This window comes from Anabrus simplex, chromosome 2 (assembly GCF_040414725.1).
Source record: "Anabrus simplex isolate iqAnaSimp1 chromosome 2, ASM4041472v1, whole genome shotgun sequence".
Taxonomy (NCBI): domain Eukaryota; kingdom Metazoa; phylum Arthropoda; class Insecta; order Orthoptera; family Tettigoniidae; genus Anabrus; species Anabrus simplex.
The window spans coordinates 664055120-664071843 of record NC_090266.1 but is presented as its reverse complement, the minus strand read 5'-3'; the positions used below and the strand labels follow the sequence as shown (position 1 = coordinate 664071843).

General features: G+C 39.9%; 1 protein-coding gene across 2 annotated transcripts in view; it reads right to left on the bottom strand.

The window, feature by feature from the left end:
- The window catches only part of dsh (Segment polarity protein dishevelled), a 357971-nt gene that overhangs the window by 151975 nt on the left and 189272 nt on the right, over positions 1 to 16724 (bottom strand). For both annotated transcript variants that reach the window (XM_067141180.2, XM_067141181.2), the window contains one exon: positions 7281 to 7367. In XM_067141180.2, coding sequence (XP_066997281.1) covers positions 7281 to 7367 — 87 coding nt within the window. The remainder of the gene's footprint in view (positions 1 to 7280; positions 7368 to 16724) is intronic.

Below are 16724 nucleotides of genomic sequence, written 5' to 3'. Positions count from 1 at the left end.
TCAGCTGATTTCATCTGATCTACCAATGCCCACTGAACATCAATTCTTCCTTTTGCCAGGTCTGTTTCTTCGAGCTGAACTTTACAGAACTGGGAATTCAAAATAACAGTTTCTTTATCTAAATGTTCCGTTTCACTAGTCGGAATGTTCAGAAACTTGTTAATGAAAAATCTAAGGCTAGAAAACGATGCCTTGCTTATAGCAAAAATATTTGCAACTTTTGCATTAACTAAAACTTAAGCTTTGAACGGAAATTTGTGTACCACGTAGTCACATGACGAAGAGAGAAACTTTCTAATAGACTTAAAGAATATGCTCTTTTCCTCAGACTTCAGTGTTCACCAAAACAAACGCAGAGTGCCCTATCATCAGATCACAATCAACCTTTTGATTTGCTGGAGTATAATAATCTACATCAAGGAGAGAGGAGGAGCTTTTAATATAGTACGATTTTACAAACCTTGCCATCACATTCCTCAATAGGTCCTCCAAAACCAACTTCAATAAGTTAATGTGTGGCATACTTGATTGAAAAGCTACGTTTGGATTCTCAAAGATATTCATAAAACTTGAGAGAGAAAGGAAAAAAGATTTATGAAAATTTCATGAAAGGAACGTGAACAGTCTTTCTTTTTTTTTCTTCTTTTTTTTTTTTGCTAGTTGCTTTACGTCGCACCGACACAGATAGGTCTTATGGCGACGAAGGGACAGGAAAGGGCTAGGAGTGGGAAGGAAGCGGCCGTGGCCTTAATTAAGGTACAGCCCCAGCATTTGCCTGGTGTGAAAATGGGAAACCACGGAAAACCATTTTCAGGGCTGCCGACACTGGGGTTCGAACCTACTATCTCCTGAATACTGGATACTGGCCGCACTTAAGCGACTGCAGCTATCGAGCTCGGTACAGTCTTTCTTCACGTGACAAAGCATGGCTCTTAGTGTCATCAGTAGTTTCATTTTTTTGGCATGAAACTGATGACTGGATCTTTCCATTTAACTGAAGAGTGTGGTGAAATGTTACGACAGTGCTTCCTTCACCCGTTCAGATAAACAAGACACATTTGCACTTCGACTGTGCTTAGGAATTTCGTAAGTCTTTAAAGTTCCCATCTGAGAATATTTACAATTTCGCTCATGAATAAAGTAACCAAAGGGTCCCACTGCAGCAAAATTTTATCTAAACACCTTCTTAGTGATAACCATAGAGTAGGCGCATGCTTCAGAATTTTCCTGATCTCTGTGTTCTGTAAAATCTGAAATTCTCTGAACTTTTATTACCTCTTTGCACTTCTTTCAAGATTTTACATATATCAATTATAATTTCATCTACATTTACAGGCAAGCATGCCGCACCCTCCTCTGCAGCAAGATTAATTAGGTCACAAGAGCAGCTTACGATGATTATGTTACTATTTTCACGCTTCAAGCATCCTGCCATACCTTTCTTTAATCCTACTATTACTGGAGCATTATCAGCACCAAGAGCTAGGCAGTTTTTTAATGGAATGCAGAATTTCTGAAAAGTTGAGAGCAAAAGATTGGCAATGTTAGCTCCAGTAGCATCCCCTTTTAAATTAGGAAAAGAGAGTAGACAACTCTGAATTTCATTTAGTTCAGGTCTAAAAAAATGTTACAACAATAGGATATATTTACAAGTTGCTTTTACTGCTACCATCAGTAGCATGAGAAATTGCATTCACCAGCAAATGTGATAGAATTTTCCCCCTTCCATTCGCATTTCTGTTATGATAGCGGCTGTTTTCGTTCTAGCACACCCATATCGTTTAGTGATTTCCGAATCAGGAAACATTTTGCGAAACAAAGGCCCCGCATGGTTGGCACAATTTACAGGTAGGTTATGTTCTACGATAAATGACGTAAATAAAGCCTTGGCATTAGTCACAGGATTTACATCTTGTTTTTTACGTGAAAAGTTCAGTTTCTGGTTCCTTTCTACACACTGGACACCCTACTCATGTTTTTTGTTTGCACATGTTTGAGTATATCGCACTTCCCACCATGCGCAACTGAAAAATCACACCTACATATAGTACAGAATGTGAACATTGGTCTCTTCCTGGATTCACTGAAACACGAAAACTCTTCCCTATATACGCTTTTAAACACTCCATCGTATTTCTTTTTTTTTTGACATTTTGGCCAAAAAAAAAGAATATTAAGACATACAACCAAGAAGCACTACTAGGTGACATAACACGAGCACTTATGCAGGTCCTGCCCCGGGTAGAAGTCTATGGCATGCTACTTCTTAGGTTAGGTTACTCGCTTGCGACTTCCACTTTCTATTATTAAGCTATTTGAGTACTTGACTGTAATATAGACCAAAGAGGAGCACGTGGCTGGCCACCGTGCCCCGTACTGCTATCCGGTTGCGATTATTAGAACTATCGACCAGACATATCGATAGAACAAGGTAATGCACAAGAGTTTAAAATAGGAAAATTGCTCTGAAAATCGTGGAATCGGTCCTGGCGATCGGGAGATGGGGCACATCTGTTTAGGTTAAGTATGCTATTAAGTGCCCAGATAGTGCCAGAAGTTCCAGGACTGAAAGAATAAAAATAAACAGGAAAGTTTGCCGCACTTATGGATGTGTACAGGTGTGGCGGTAATGCGTTTTATTATCGTAACGTTTAATTTTGAACGTTCGTCATCTTAATTTTTATAATTAACGCATAGTATGTTTTGTTTGGCATGTCCGAAAACTGTAAAAGTAATTAATGGGACATAAAACCAATAACAATATGATTATTATTGTTTGTTAAGTACGTTGGCGAGTAAAACAATGGTTATGACTGGATTGTTTTTATCATGTTTTAAACCTACTTTTCTCCAAAAATTACCTATATTGGCCCGAGTTATGAGATATTAAACAGTCACTTTGTTAATGATCTTGCCTGCTATATTAGTAGCAACAACAGTGAATATTTCTTAACTAATGTAAACTAGTTTCCTCATCCCGAGGTATGCAGCTCTTTTCAGGCATGCTCTCAATGGAAGGGAGCTGCATGTACCCTTTTTACCGCATATGAACCTTCCTGCCACTCTTAAATCTCTGGCCGTACAGTTCTGGGAATCGAACTCAAGCCCCAGAGAACACAGCTAACTGTGCTAACCATTACGCTGGTGGACGTTCTTAACAAAACACAGATGTACCACATGACTTTGAAGCACGTTTTCATTGTGCGGGTCATACGGACAAAACTATTCACAAATTTGTGTGATGTTATCGGAGCTGCAGTGAGGCTTGTACCTGCTTCAAAGCGGAATCTTTGTTCTTCTTGGACTAATTATGTTGGGGAGTCTTGTATGCGAGATTTATTTTTTTAATTTTCTTCGTGTCGAAAAGCTGGGGGGTCTAATACGCATGTAAACATGGTATTTCAACTGTTTCACATATGATCATAGACCTAGTGTTTTGTGTGGGTAAGTGCTCCAACATCTTGGAGCACAACTTCAATAATAATGTTATTTGTTTTACGTCCCACTAACTACTCTTTTACGGGTTTTCGGAGACACCGAGGTGCCAGAATTTAGTCCCGCAGGAGTTCTTTTAAGTGCCAGTAAATCTACCGACACGAGGCTGACGTATTTGAGCACCTTCAAATACCACCGGACTGAGCCAGGATCGAACCTGCCAAGTTGGGGCCAGAAGGCCAGCGCCTTAACCATCTGAGCCACTCAGCCCGGCGGAGCACAACTTCATAACCTGGCAACAGGACATCCGAGGCTATTGCAGAATTGTCTGGCTGATTTAGATCGATATTTATTTGGTGTTCCTTGATGAGAGTCCTAATATCACGGCATCTTTGGCGAACACATACCTTGCTGCATGTAGAGAGAATTTCGTACACCCCAGGGTGTAGTACTGGGGGCAAACTGTCCTTGTATTTCACTTAAACCGTAACCAACTTCTCAGATGATACCATGTATGGCTTTCGTACTGTATTTCTAGAGTATCTTAGCAATTCGATTAATGGTTTTATAGATAAGGAAGGTAGACAGTTCCTTTCTTCTGCATTCTGTAAGGTTTGCTTATCTCCTCTATTACACGCAGGGAGTCCCATGAATACGAGGATTTCACTCAGGAAAGTTGCCAACATTTACATTTGAATCAAACCACTCAATTCCGACCTTCCAGTTCTATTGTGCTCAGCATGTTTGAATTACCTAAGTTCATCATCATCATCATCATCGGTTTGCCCTTCCAGCGAGCCGGGTAGGGTGTTTGAAAACGAGCGTCTTCCGAAGTTGCCTATTCGGAAAGATTTTGTTGTCCATGACAGATTCCCAATTCCATCCTCTTCTCTCCACGTCTTCCCTCAGTTGGTCCATCCATCTTCTTCTTGGTCTTCCAGCTGGTCTTCTACCTGTTATTCTCTTTTCCAAATAAGCACATGGTAACCTTGTGCTATTCATTCGTTTAACATGCCCAAACCATTTAAGTCTACATGACCTAAGTCTTTCCTCCATCGATGCATTTAGACCTAGGTTAGATCGGATTTCATCATTTTTCATGTGATCAAGTCGTGTCTTTTGGAGGGCAGTTCCAAGAAATTTCATTTCACAGGCTTGAATCCTACTACAATCCTTTGATATTAGTGTGCAGGTTTCCAGAGAATATGTAAGGTTGGGAATGAAATATGATTTGTACAGGATCATTTTTGTTCTTTGTGGAACCTTCTCATCCCATAGGTGTCTACCGATACTATAAAAGTTAGAGCCTTTGGTTACTCTGCTTGTTATTTCTATCTTAGCTCTATTATCACTAGCCATTACACTTCCTAAATATCTGAATTGGTGTACTACTTCAACGTGATGGTCCTGTATTTTTATTTTGCATTCTGTATTATGTCTGCTGATTTTCAATGCTACAGTTTTTGATGGGTTCGATTTCATTCCATAATCGAACTTCTTACACCATGCATTCAGATTATTTTGCGCTCCCTCCTCTGTTTCATCCCATATTGCCACATAGCCACATAGTATATAGCATTTGGATCTTCCTCATAAGGTACTGCGGTACATCAAGTTTTCTAAGACTTCGTTTTCTGTCCTACATCCTCCACCGAGATCTCATTACGGCCATTTAGGAGCTTGTCAAAATACTGTCCCATTGTATCCCTGATATCTTTCATATTGCAAAATATATTCCCATCTGCTGTCTCCAGAGCTGTAATTGCTTCTTTATCTGATCTTTTACTTTTTACTATTCCATATATAATTTTCATATTCATCTTCTTCCAGTTTAGTTGTAAATTCTTCCCAACTTTTCTCTTTTTTCTCGTGTACAATTCTCTTGACTTCCAACTTCCTGTATCTATAATCTTTCGCCATCTCTTCCAATTTATTGTAGTCTATTTGGTCGCTATTGATTCTTCTATCAGAGCCACATCAAGAGCTTTTTTGGATTTATTCCTTTTCATTATAGCTTCTTTCACTTTATCATTCCACCAAGATGTTCCCTTCTCTCTAACACTTCTGCTCGTTCTTCCTCTGTGCTACCAACCAGACTTGCCTTAAAATCATTCCATTCTTCATTACCTTTCTTTGTGTCTATTATTGGTATTTTAGCTCTGATTTCCTCTTGAAACTTGTTTGACTTCCAGATCATTCAATCTCTAGTCTTGAATTCGTGTTTTTTTCTTCTTGTTTATTTTAATAATAGGTTTGGTGAATCTTAGGTCTGCAATGAGGAGTCTATGGCCACTATCAAGGCTCTCACTAGGTATCACTTTTACATCATGCACCTTTTCTCCATTGCCGGGCTGAGTGGCTCAGACGGTTAAGGCGCTGGCCTTCTGGCCCCAACTTGGCAGGTTCGATCCTGGCTCAGTCCGGTGGTATTTGAAGGTGCTCAAATACGTCAGCCTCATGTCGGTAGATTTACTGGCACGTAAAAGAACTCCTGCGGGACTAAATTCCGGCACCTCAGCGTCTCTGAAAACCATAAAAGAGTAGTTAGTGGGACGTAAAACAAATAACATTATTATTATTATTATTATTATTATTACTTTTCTCCATTTGGCCTATCTGTGACTATAAGGTCTATCGCTGATCTTTACTGACCATCCCAGCTCTTATCTCGTTATCTTGTGGCTATCCCGTTTTTGAAACCACGAGTTCTTCACCAGAAATTGGTTTCGTGTACATAGATCAAGCAGAAGTTCACCCTCCTCATTTCTATTACAAAATCCATATGGACCAATAATTCCTTCATAACCTGACCTATCAGTTCCTACCTGGGCAGTAAAATCCCCAATCATCATTATGTTCTCTTCATCAGTTTTTCTAGGAAGCTTGGTTTTTGGTCATCACTACAACCCTGCTGGGGAGCATAAACTTGGATCATAGTTTGGGTTTCTCCATTTAGGCATATTTTAGCTTTGATTAATCTCTCATTGATGAATGAGATGTCTGTTAGACTATCGATGCCTTTATGTAGTATGAAACCAACTCCATTCCTCTCCAATGCAGGATTACCACTCCAGTATAATTTATATCCATCCTCTAACATTCTTGTGTTGTAACCTTTCCGTTTGGTTTCACTTAGCCCTAGGATGTGAATATGTCTACGGTTCATTAAATCTGTGATTTCGTTGCATTTTCCTGTTAGAGTCATAACATTTAAGGTTCCAATTTGAAGCTTGTTTCTACGATCACTTCTCGTGCATCTTGAACGAACATCGGACATGACGTCGTCATTAGTTCCAAGAGTACATGAAGTATTGTCGACATTCAGAACATGTTTCTTTCTGAGGCTCGTTTCAGTTTTGAGAGCAACTGCAATGTACTCCTGTACTGACTTGCTAGGCCTAATGTACTAGAGGATTTTCTTTCAGGGTGGTCTCCCTTAGCCTTTGGCAGTCACCTGCCTCACTGCAAAGCAGCAGCTGATGAATTTGTGTGTTATTTCCCACACAAAGGTCTCATCTTATCCAACCTTGTAAGGGAAAACTCCTTTGCTCGCAGGTATTGGTTTTCCTTTAGTTTGCCTGGTTTGGTATTGGCTGCCAGATCCTCAGCCAGACAGTCGCAGGTAATACTGTCTACTGTCGCATACGGTAGCAGAATATATTCTGACCTGACAATACAATTACATAAGTTACAAAGATTAATTCTAGGAACACGTTTTACAGATTATGTGTAATTCAGGAAAAGTTTACAAGTTCTTATTTATGGTAAAAGGTTGAGATGAAAATTTGAGTTGTCTCCTGAAAACCATATTAAGTAATCAAGATGTATAATAGAAATTTACTTACGTTCAGTATCCGGCACACTGGAAGTAATAGATGAACTCGTTGATGTCAGTGTGGTCACTGATGGTGGTCGAACCGGAAAGGATTCCCCTAGAAGACAGACAAATATCAAAATGATTCTGCACAAAATATGTAAAGAACACAACACTTCCATGACTCTAACAAGGGAACTAACCTATCATAACATTCCTCTGAAAGAATAGATACCTTATAATGCCATAATCCAGCTACAAGATCCCAACAAAGAGGCCAAAATCTCAAGTGAAACAATATGAGGCAAGGTTTGACAGCCTTTGATGCCTGCTGGTCTGAAGTGATGACATAAATTACCAGCGCTATGGTTGGAATGACTCGCTTCTAATTTATGTATCCATACTGAAGATTTGTTTTCGGTTCAACAAGTGTTCCTTGATTTAGTTCTTCCGGGTTGAACTGCATTGTTTTCTCTACATTCCGTACAGTTTACCGACATTTTGGATACATTACAGTATTCCTTGTCAAGGCAACTGGAATAGCGCTACTCAATCTGAGGTAATCAGTCTCCCAGGCAGCAATCAAACTCGATCCAAAGTAGTCAGTGTGATTGCTGCCTGGGAGACAGATTACCTCTGACCAAGTATGAGTATTTCAGTCGCCTTGACAAAGAATACTGTAATGTATTCACAACGTTGGCAAACTGTACGGAACGTAGAGAAAACAACAACACGGTTCAACCTGGAAGAACTAAATAATTCTAAATACCGTGGAAGCTTAACTTTTAAGTGTTCCTTTGAGAAAAATGTAATGTTTATCTTCTCGGGTATCAATTCATAATTTCTGAGGAAGAAGTATATCTCTGTAAGCAGCAACAAATTAAAAAGAATAGAATATTGATCTGTGGGTAAATGATGTACTCAAAATAACCCCATAAGCTTTAATGGTTCTTTAGAAACATACCAGACATGAAAGCAACAATAACGATTGCAGGTACAAACAGGTGGGTACAACGGCAGCATGATACACAGAATGAGGTAAAGGTTAAGTTAGCAATAAACTCCAAAGATGAAGCTTTTTGAAAAAAAAAAAAAAAAAAAAAACACAACACAGCTTTGGTGGTGGATTATGTGAGGTGGTAGTGGTGGTGGTGGTGATGGTTTTATACAGGGGCCTAACACCCAGGTCATCAGCCCCTAATGATAAAAGATCATACAAAATTAAATGTTGGATTAAAATTTGAAATGAACCCATGGACAAAGATATTTAAAAAAATAACAATACAAATTATTGTGAAATTAAAATAGCCACAGGATCTAATTCTGAATGTCGATTAAAACAAATTGAAATTTAGTAAATTACGCCACTGACTTAACCGCTTGACGTACTTTGACAGATCTTTCCGTCCTGGCTCTCGACTGCACTCCGGTACAAAGACAGATCTCTCCGTCCACGCGTAGCGTTTATTTCTGGACCCGCTCCAAGCCAGTTACCTTTGTGAAAGGATTTGATATTAGTAAGATAACCTCTTGACAGACGGAAGCAATGTTTTATTCCACTGATGTATTCGATAAACACTTCTGTGCAGTTATTCCGTGGAAAGAATAACCTGTATCTTAGCAACCTCATCGTAAGTGATATCATGGCTGCCTCTAAGTTGATTGACAAAGCGATTATAAGGGAATTTTTAGAAGAGAGTGACACTGATATAAAAATAAGCGATGAAGGATTTAGTGGAAATGAAAGTAGTGAAAGTAGTTCGTGTTACAGTGACATGGGCGCTAGTAGGGGTGAACAAAGTGCTGTTTTGGCGTCATATGTGTCACTGAATTTTAGGCCTACATCTGATGCCACACCAACGGCTTCTAATCATATTTTACACGACAGGGAAAGGAACTGGGAGCACGTAAGTTATACTCCAAGAGTATCATTCATGTGTTGCAACTGGTGAAATAAATAGTGTTGTTTAAAGGCACCTAGGACAATGCCCGAACGTACTGCAAGTTGTGAACGAATTTCTAACAGCAGATTTTTGGGAACATCTAACCAAAGAGACAAATGCTTATGTAAGTAAATGTCTTGTATCAGCTGCCGAGGATATAAATAGGGTAATGTCTTATGAAAAGGAACACTGGTTTCCTGTATCTGTGGATGAAATGAAGGCCAGACCATGAAGTGGTAAAGTATGATGGCAAGTAGTAGTTCAGACCCAATCTTGTTGTTGACTACAACTGTGGAATGGGTGGTGTTGATTCCCATGAACAGAGACTTGCATCATCCCCCTTGATGAGGAAGTATGTAAAAGGATACAAAAAAATATACTTCCAATGCTAGACATGACACTTCTGAATTCCAACATCATTCATCGTCTCTTCACCCCTGACAAGAAGCGAGTAGGCTTTACCAGTTTCCGGATCAATTTGATTGAACCGCTGTTGTCAAGTGTGACCTTACCCGACTATCCAAAACAATGACGCCCCAGCCCTGGGGATACACCACTGAGACTTCAGGGGAGACACTGGGGACACTTTCCAACAAAAATACCTCCAACAACGAAGGAGGTTATCCCATCACGGGGTCCAAGGAAGGAATCTTCATTTGAATGCCACCGGTGCAAGATGGTGCTGCATGTAGATGACTTTTATGATCTACCATATACATAAAGACTTTACAAAGTGCATCTGACAGTAGTTTGGATATTTCGTTTTGCTGTAAAGCACGCTTTTTCAGTGTCTTGTGATAATATCATGTTACGTTATGAAAATAAATGGTACACCAAGGCACAAGCAAGTTCAATTAAATGGTATGCGAATAGGTTAAAAGTAAAGTCACGTGTATTATTAAATTTAAAAGATATAAAATTTATTAAAACAAACATGGTCAAAAGAACAAAAGCATGGTTCATTATTTAAAAAAAAAAAAAAAGTTCATAATTTTAAAGTAGATTAAAAATCAAAGAATTACAATATAACTTCATTTTTAAAAACGATTCACATAAATGTAATTCTGGTGCTAACTTCCCACAATCCGGCTAGCAAATCGCGGATATGTTGCATCATGGGGTATTGCAGAAAGCACATATCGATGGACGGCAATGAGCTCAAGGAGTTCGATGCACACAGCGTAATGCTGACGTCCATTGGACAGCGCATACCGCAGAGCTTCCAAGATGGCATAAAGCCCCGCTGTGTACAAACTGCAGGTTTTGGGTAGATGAAAAAGAAACCTATTTTTGTCAACAATGAACAAACAGCCCACTCTCCCAGCTACCCTCGAGCCATTTGTACACAGTACATTTGATCCTGGATATCAGCCCAAAATGGACCTGAAAAGCCTATGATGTATGGAGGCATCCGAGTTGTCTTTTAGAGAGGTATGCAATTCCAGGGCAATGTTAGGTTGGCGTACTGTCTAGAGGCACCTCATCAGGCGCTCTGAAAAAAAAAAAAAAAAAAAAAAAAAAAAAAGGAACCGAATGTACTTCCAACATAGAGTAAATGCCATCGAAGCATATTTCTACTGGCTGGGTTGCCCATGGATAAGCAGAATATAGCAGGTGACTCTGGTTATGGAATACGCAAGGATAGCTTGGGTGAAGTAGCATCTGCCGTAGATTTGCAGCATATGATAATGGCACTTGTTTGCTTTTCACACATAATGGAAATACACCAGACTCAGCTAACAGCCTGGCTATGTGAATAATATGAATAACTCCGGTCGCCAGCTTAATTCCACTGTGGTGGACGCTATTCAGTTTATTACGAACGGTCTTCTTTGCTGATCTACATGCTGCACTGCCAGTCTAATGCATATAAAATATGTGCCCTATAAAAGCGTACCAGCATCGAGCGATCACTCCCTTCAATGTAGTGCCAATAGGAGACCTCAAAATATTGAGTTTCTTAGTAAATTTTACTTTCAACTGACACTGGCAGCTCCCACAATTACTTGCTATCGAAAAGGAGCCCAAGAAAAGGGTACATGTCCACTACAGGAAGAGCAAATTCCCCTAAATAAAACTCAAGAGAGAGAGATGAAGAGTGCACTTCCGGCAGAAGTGAACAACAGAGGCTATATCCATTGAAAGCTGAAAGCCATGCTCATACGCCCACTGTTCCACTCTCCTAATAGTTTGCTGTAATTGTCGCTCTGCGACTGCCATATTTTGAAAGCTATAATGCAGTGCAAAATTATCCACATACAGGGGGCAGTATTACTGCTGAACCCGCAGCAGCGACAATATAGTTTTATGGCAATTGCGACCAGAGCGACAATGAACACGGATTCCTGAGGGACTCAGTTTTTCTGAACGTGGTATTGCAAATATGCCCTCCCTACTCCAACACAATAGATGGAGGGAGAGAAAATCACAATAAAAACCAGCAAGTAGCCTTGGAATTTCCACAGGTCTAGGGCTGAAAGGATACTATATCGCCATTTGGTGTCATACGCTTTTTCCAAATCAGAAAAAAATAAATATATAAACCCCAGCCACTACATGCTGTTTTCAGAGAAAAACATCTGGATAGAATTCTCCAGACATACCAGGTGGTCAGTGTTGGAGTGAGCAACCCAAAGAAAAATTATGTTTTCTCTAGACACCACACATCGTACTTTCAAACAGTTTACACACACAGCATGGCAAACAGGTCCGTAGCTTCCTGCATATTTAGGGTCTTTGGCTAGAGGAGAGGAAATACTATCCACTCTCGCCACTGAGATGGAAACTCACCCTCCAACCAGATTCGGTTGAACAACTCTGGACGAGAGCTTAGGCTACCCTCGCTGAGGTGCTTCAACATCTGGTTATGGATGTTATATGGTCTTGGAGCCATGTCCTTGCAAAGCCCAAATATGCTCCCGAGTTCCCACTCTGTAAAAGGCACATTATAATTATCTGAAGCGTGAGTAGCAAAACATAGATGGCGGTGTTCTGCCTCAAGCTTCAAATCAAGGAAATCAGGATGGTAATTCCTGGAATGAAACACACCTGCAAAGTGACTTGCTAGATGATTAGCAAACCTGGCTGGATCAGTGACTGTACGGACAAATTGAAATTTCTGGTACAAAAGTTTGTCCTTTAGTTCACATTTTAGATGATTTAGTCATGGATGACACATACCTTTCCCATGAGGCTTTCTTACTCTCTCGAATGAGAACTCGCCCCTCAGCACGGAATTTCTTAATAATAGGCTGCCTTCGATACTGTTGATAAGCATAATGTCACTCTTTTATAGCATCTGCAATTTCTTTGTTCAATCAAGGAATGAGTTTACGCCAAGAAGTCCCAGAAAAAGATGGAATGGAATCCTTAGCAGCAGCAAAAAAAACGTACGTGATAAGTCGCGTCATCGTTTACGCCAATGATGTGAACTATGGCCAATCAGCACGTTTTAGCATCCTCTATGGATTTCTGATTCAACAAAGAAAGAACAATGGGAAAATTATCTGTCACAGAGGTCGTCATGTACATCCTGCCGAAGTAGGGGAACGAGTGCACAACTGCACAGAATAACATCAATGCAAGAGAAGATTTTGTGTGGTATGCTGAAATGTGTTGGTTCCTCTGTATTCAAAATGCATAAATACAAATCTCCTATCAACTACCAACTTTCTTCCTCAGGGGCAAGACATATCAGAGCCTCATAATGGGTGATGGGCATTAAAAATCAACTAACAGAAGGAAAGGAGTTGGGAGCTGATCTGTAAAATCAATTACATAATTGATATTTAGAGGATGGCGGTGGGAATTGAACGTTACAAACTGTAGTCATGAAAGTTGGCGATTCATGTACCACTACTGCCCCCAGTTTGGTTCTTAGAGGAACCACTTCGATGTAGGTGTCAGAACAAATAAAGATACCAATGCCACTGGAAGCCTGGTTGGCATAATCCTGTTCTTTATTCTTAGAGTGAAGCCTGAAGTTTCTCAAGACTGTATAATGATCTGGCCTGAGATTAGTTTCTTGAATACAGAATAAACTCACTGCGAAGAGACATTAGCTCGCACAGCTCGACAAGATGCCTGTCACAACAATTCCAATTCCACTGTAACAGTGCCATAGTGTGGACTCCAAAAAAGTATTAGGTTGTAAGGGGCAAGATGGTTCCTAACCTGAACACTAACATGTCCATCCGAGAATGGAGATCAATCTCGACATCCATCACCTCGTCACCGGATGAGGTTTGGGAGCATACAGTGTACCGGAGCGTTTTCTCGACCCTCTTCATTTTCTCCTCCGTGAAAGGGATGAGGGAGCACTTTGAAAGAGCGTCTTTCCTGTTTGGCTTTTGTTCAAGTTTAGATGGGCTGAAAGGGGGGATTCCCAGGCCTGGTCTCTATGCCACTTCTGCCAGCTTGGAACTGGCTTTTGCTGACCTCTTTGCCTTACTCCCCTTAGCTTAGTTGTCTTCGCCAGCACAGGCTTCTTAGTGGCCCACCTTTGAATTTTTTACACTGTGGCATTGCTCATGGGAGCAACTGCTGTCTTGGGTGCGACTATCTTAACGGGTGCTGCTGGAAAAAATGCCGAACCTGCTAAACTCTGCGCTATAATGCTTAAGTCTAGTGGCTTGGAAGGTATATAAAAGAAGTAAACTTATGGCACTACAGCCTGAGATTACGATAGGTTTTTACTTTTATTTTCTACGACAACACTGACAACTTGAAGGAGGTAATGAAAGCACCAGTGGCAAGATCCCCACTGCTAACTTCACGCTCAATGTGCCGGACATGTCACACCACGGTTCTGAATTTTTTCCATCAGCTCATTATCCAGATCAGGTTGCAATGGAAGATGAATCCATAAACCAGACTCAAGGATTTATGCTCTTCTATTTTGACTGGAATTTTGCCAAAGTGGTTGCACTTGAGTATGTTCTCATGGGGTGGCTCCCATATGGAATCAAAAGTTGAAGACTTGGGTGGGGTACCACCCTGCATGTGAGGTGAATGGAGGAGGATTTGTTACCTTGGAGAATAATGGACTCTACCAGGGAACGTAAGAGAAGGCGACAGTGGTTAAACAAGTATTTAATGATAAAAGGTACAGAACTAAACAAAGCCATGGTGCTAGAAACAAATAGAGGTTTGTGGAGGTGTTCAGTTAATTCACAGAGGCTTACAGACTATAATGAATGTGTATGTATGTATGTGTATGGGCGCACACATGTATGTATTTACCTATGTGTATATATATATATATCAGTGAGGCAATGATTCAACTCAGCAAGTGGTTACCTACTGGAAAACAACCGGCATCAATCCTGACCCTGAGAAATTATTTTTAGCTCAACAAAATTGAAATTTTATCCTACATTTCATATCTTACAATGAGAATAGACTTTTCTTCCTTTTATCTCTCCTTTGTGCCCCCAACCTTTCTCCTCATACTCCATCTCTGAAAAACTCATCAAATGTAGATGCCTGTACTGATAACGTAAGAAGCGGAAAGAAAGTCTGTCAGAGGCTGAGAAGAAATAGACAAAGAACTAGGATGGATGAATGTGCCTATCTACGCGAACAGTAAATGCAACTCTATTACATCCTTTTGTGTTTGTCTTCAATCCTTCCTTTCTGTGCCTTCTATTCACACTGTCTCCTCTCTGGTGAAGGACTGATTAAAAAAAAATACAAGAATAAACCAAGTCAAATTGGATTATGAAGAGTCAGAAGAGAAGAGTGACTTGCCCCTTTTCCTTTTCTTTCATCATTCTAATATTTTAAGCTGCAATTTCTGTGTCAGTGGCGTAAACAACTTTCTTTTTGTTTGACATTTTACAACAGCAAAATACTGAATGGTAAATGAAAAAAGGTGTCCAGGTAGTTGGCTGACCGACTCAATCACGTTTCCGGTAGCATGGAAATACTAGACGGATGTGGTCAGTGCGGGATGGTGCAGCCGAAGTGAAAACATTCTCTATCTGTAGCAGGAACGAACTGGAACACTGGAAGTGTAAGCATGGACAGGCCCCATCAAAGAAACAAAGGAACCTTTTGTTGATCTGTTTCCAGACAGTGGAAAGCCAAGTTAAAAAAAAAATTAAAAACCAAAGAAAACATCCAGATATTGTTGGGGAAGAAAGAGAAAGCATACAACAGGTAGTCCTGAGAAGAATACCCCCCTTCTGTCCTACAACCCTGGTATTGCTGACAAAGCCAACATGCATATTGAGCTCAATCCCTCAAAATCAAGCAAAAAATTGTTCAGTGTTACAAACGAACATGCCTACATGGATTGAAAACACAGCACTTGAAGCCATACAATTTAAGAGGTAGGCAACAATTAAAAGAACCCAATGAAGGTTGATGTTTAATCTACTAACAGCAGCTCCCAACAATGATTGGAGGTTAATATTTATTTATTTATTTATTTATTTATTTGGGAAACCAAAACAGCGAGAAGCCGAATTACAGAGTTCCGTAAAGGAAAAATATATTTACAGTGGAGTAGCACAAGGCAAACATAAAAAAATAAGTGGAAGAACAATGAGGGAAAAAACATCTAATGATAAAAATAGAGGAAAAAATTAAAAACTAACAAAATAACAATAGAGACACAACAATTAAGAACATAAAGGCAAAAGAAACGAGGAAAATTGAAGATTGAACGTAAAACGAAGAGAGGATCTTATAGCTAGGCACAGTAAGATAAATACAGATATAACACATAAGTAATGGTATAGTACAGTAAAAATAAATAAATAAATATTACATTATGTACAAAAGAGAAGACAGCAATGAGAAGGAAAAAAAGGAATATGAAGAAAATTAACTAGGTTAAGTTAAGGAAGAATCGATTAAAGGGGGCATACAAAGAAAAAACGTCCAAGTTCCTGTCAGAAGATAAAGAGTTAAGAAGGGTTGGTATGCAGATAAATAGACTTCTTTGAATGAGAGAGAGGCAGGAATACGGAATATGAAGAGGAATACGGAATATGAAGGGGCGGATTAGTCCTGGTTTTGCGAGTTGGAACATGTAAGGAAAAGAAGGATGCAGGTTTGGGAGAACGAAATATACCGTTAACAGCGTTATATAGGAATCTAAGGTCGGCTACTTTCCTGCGACTAGATAACGGGTGAAGGTTTAACTTATCTAGTATCCGATTACTGCTCAAGTTTCGACAATCAGATGCTCGGGCTCTAACAATGGCACAGAAGAATGACTGCACACGGTCTATGTGATTCAGATTAGTGGGTGAAGAGGTAGACCAAATAGGAGATGCGAATTCAATAATCGGTAGGATGCAAGATACATAGTAGGCTCGGAGGGCGTGGACATCGGTGATGTCAGAAAATCTATACAACAAACTGAGAAGTGACATTGCTCATGAGGTTATCTGATGTATATGGGGGACAAATAACAATTTGCTGTCAAACAACACTCCTAAGTCATTTTGTTCTGTTAGAGTTGGGAACGGGTTACCGAGGAGGGAGTATTTACTGAGAATCAGGGATTTACGAAGCGTGATCGA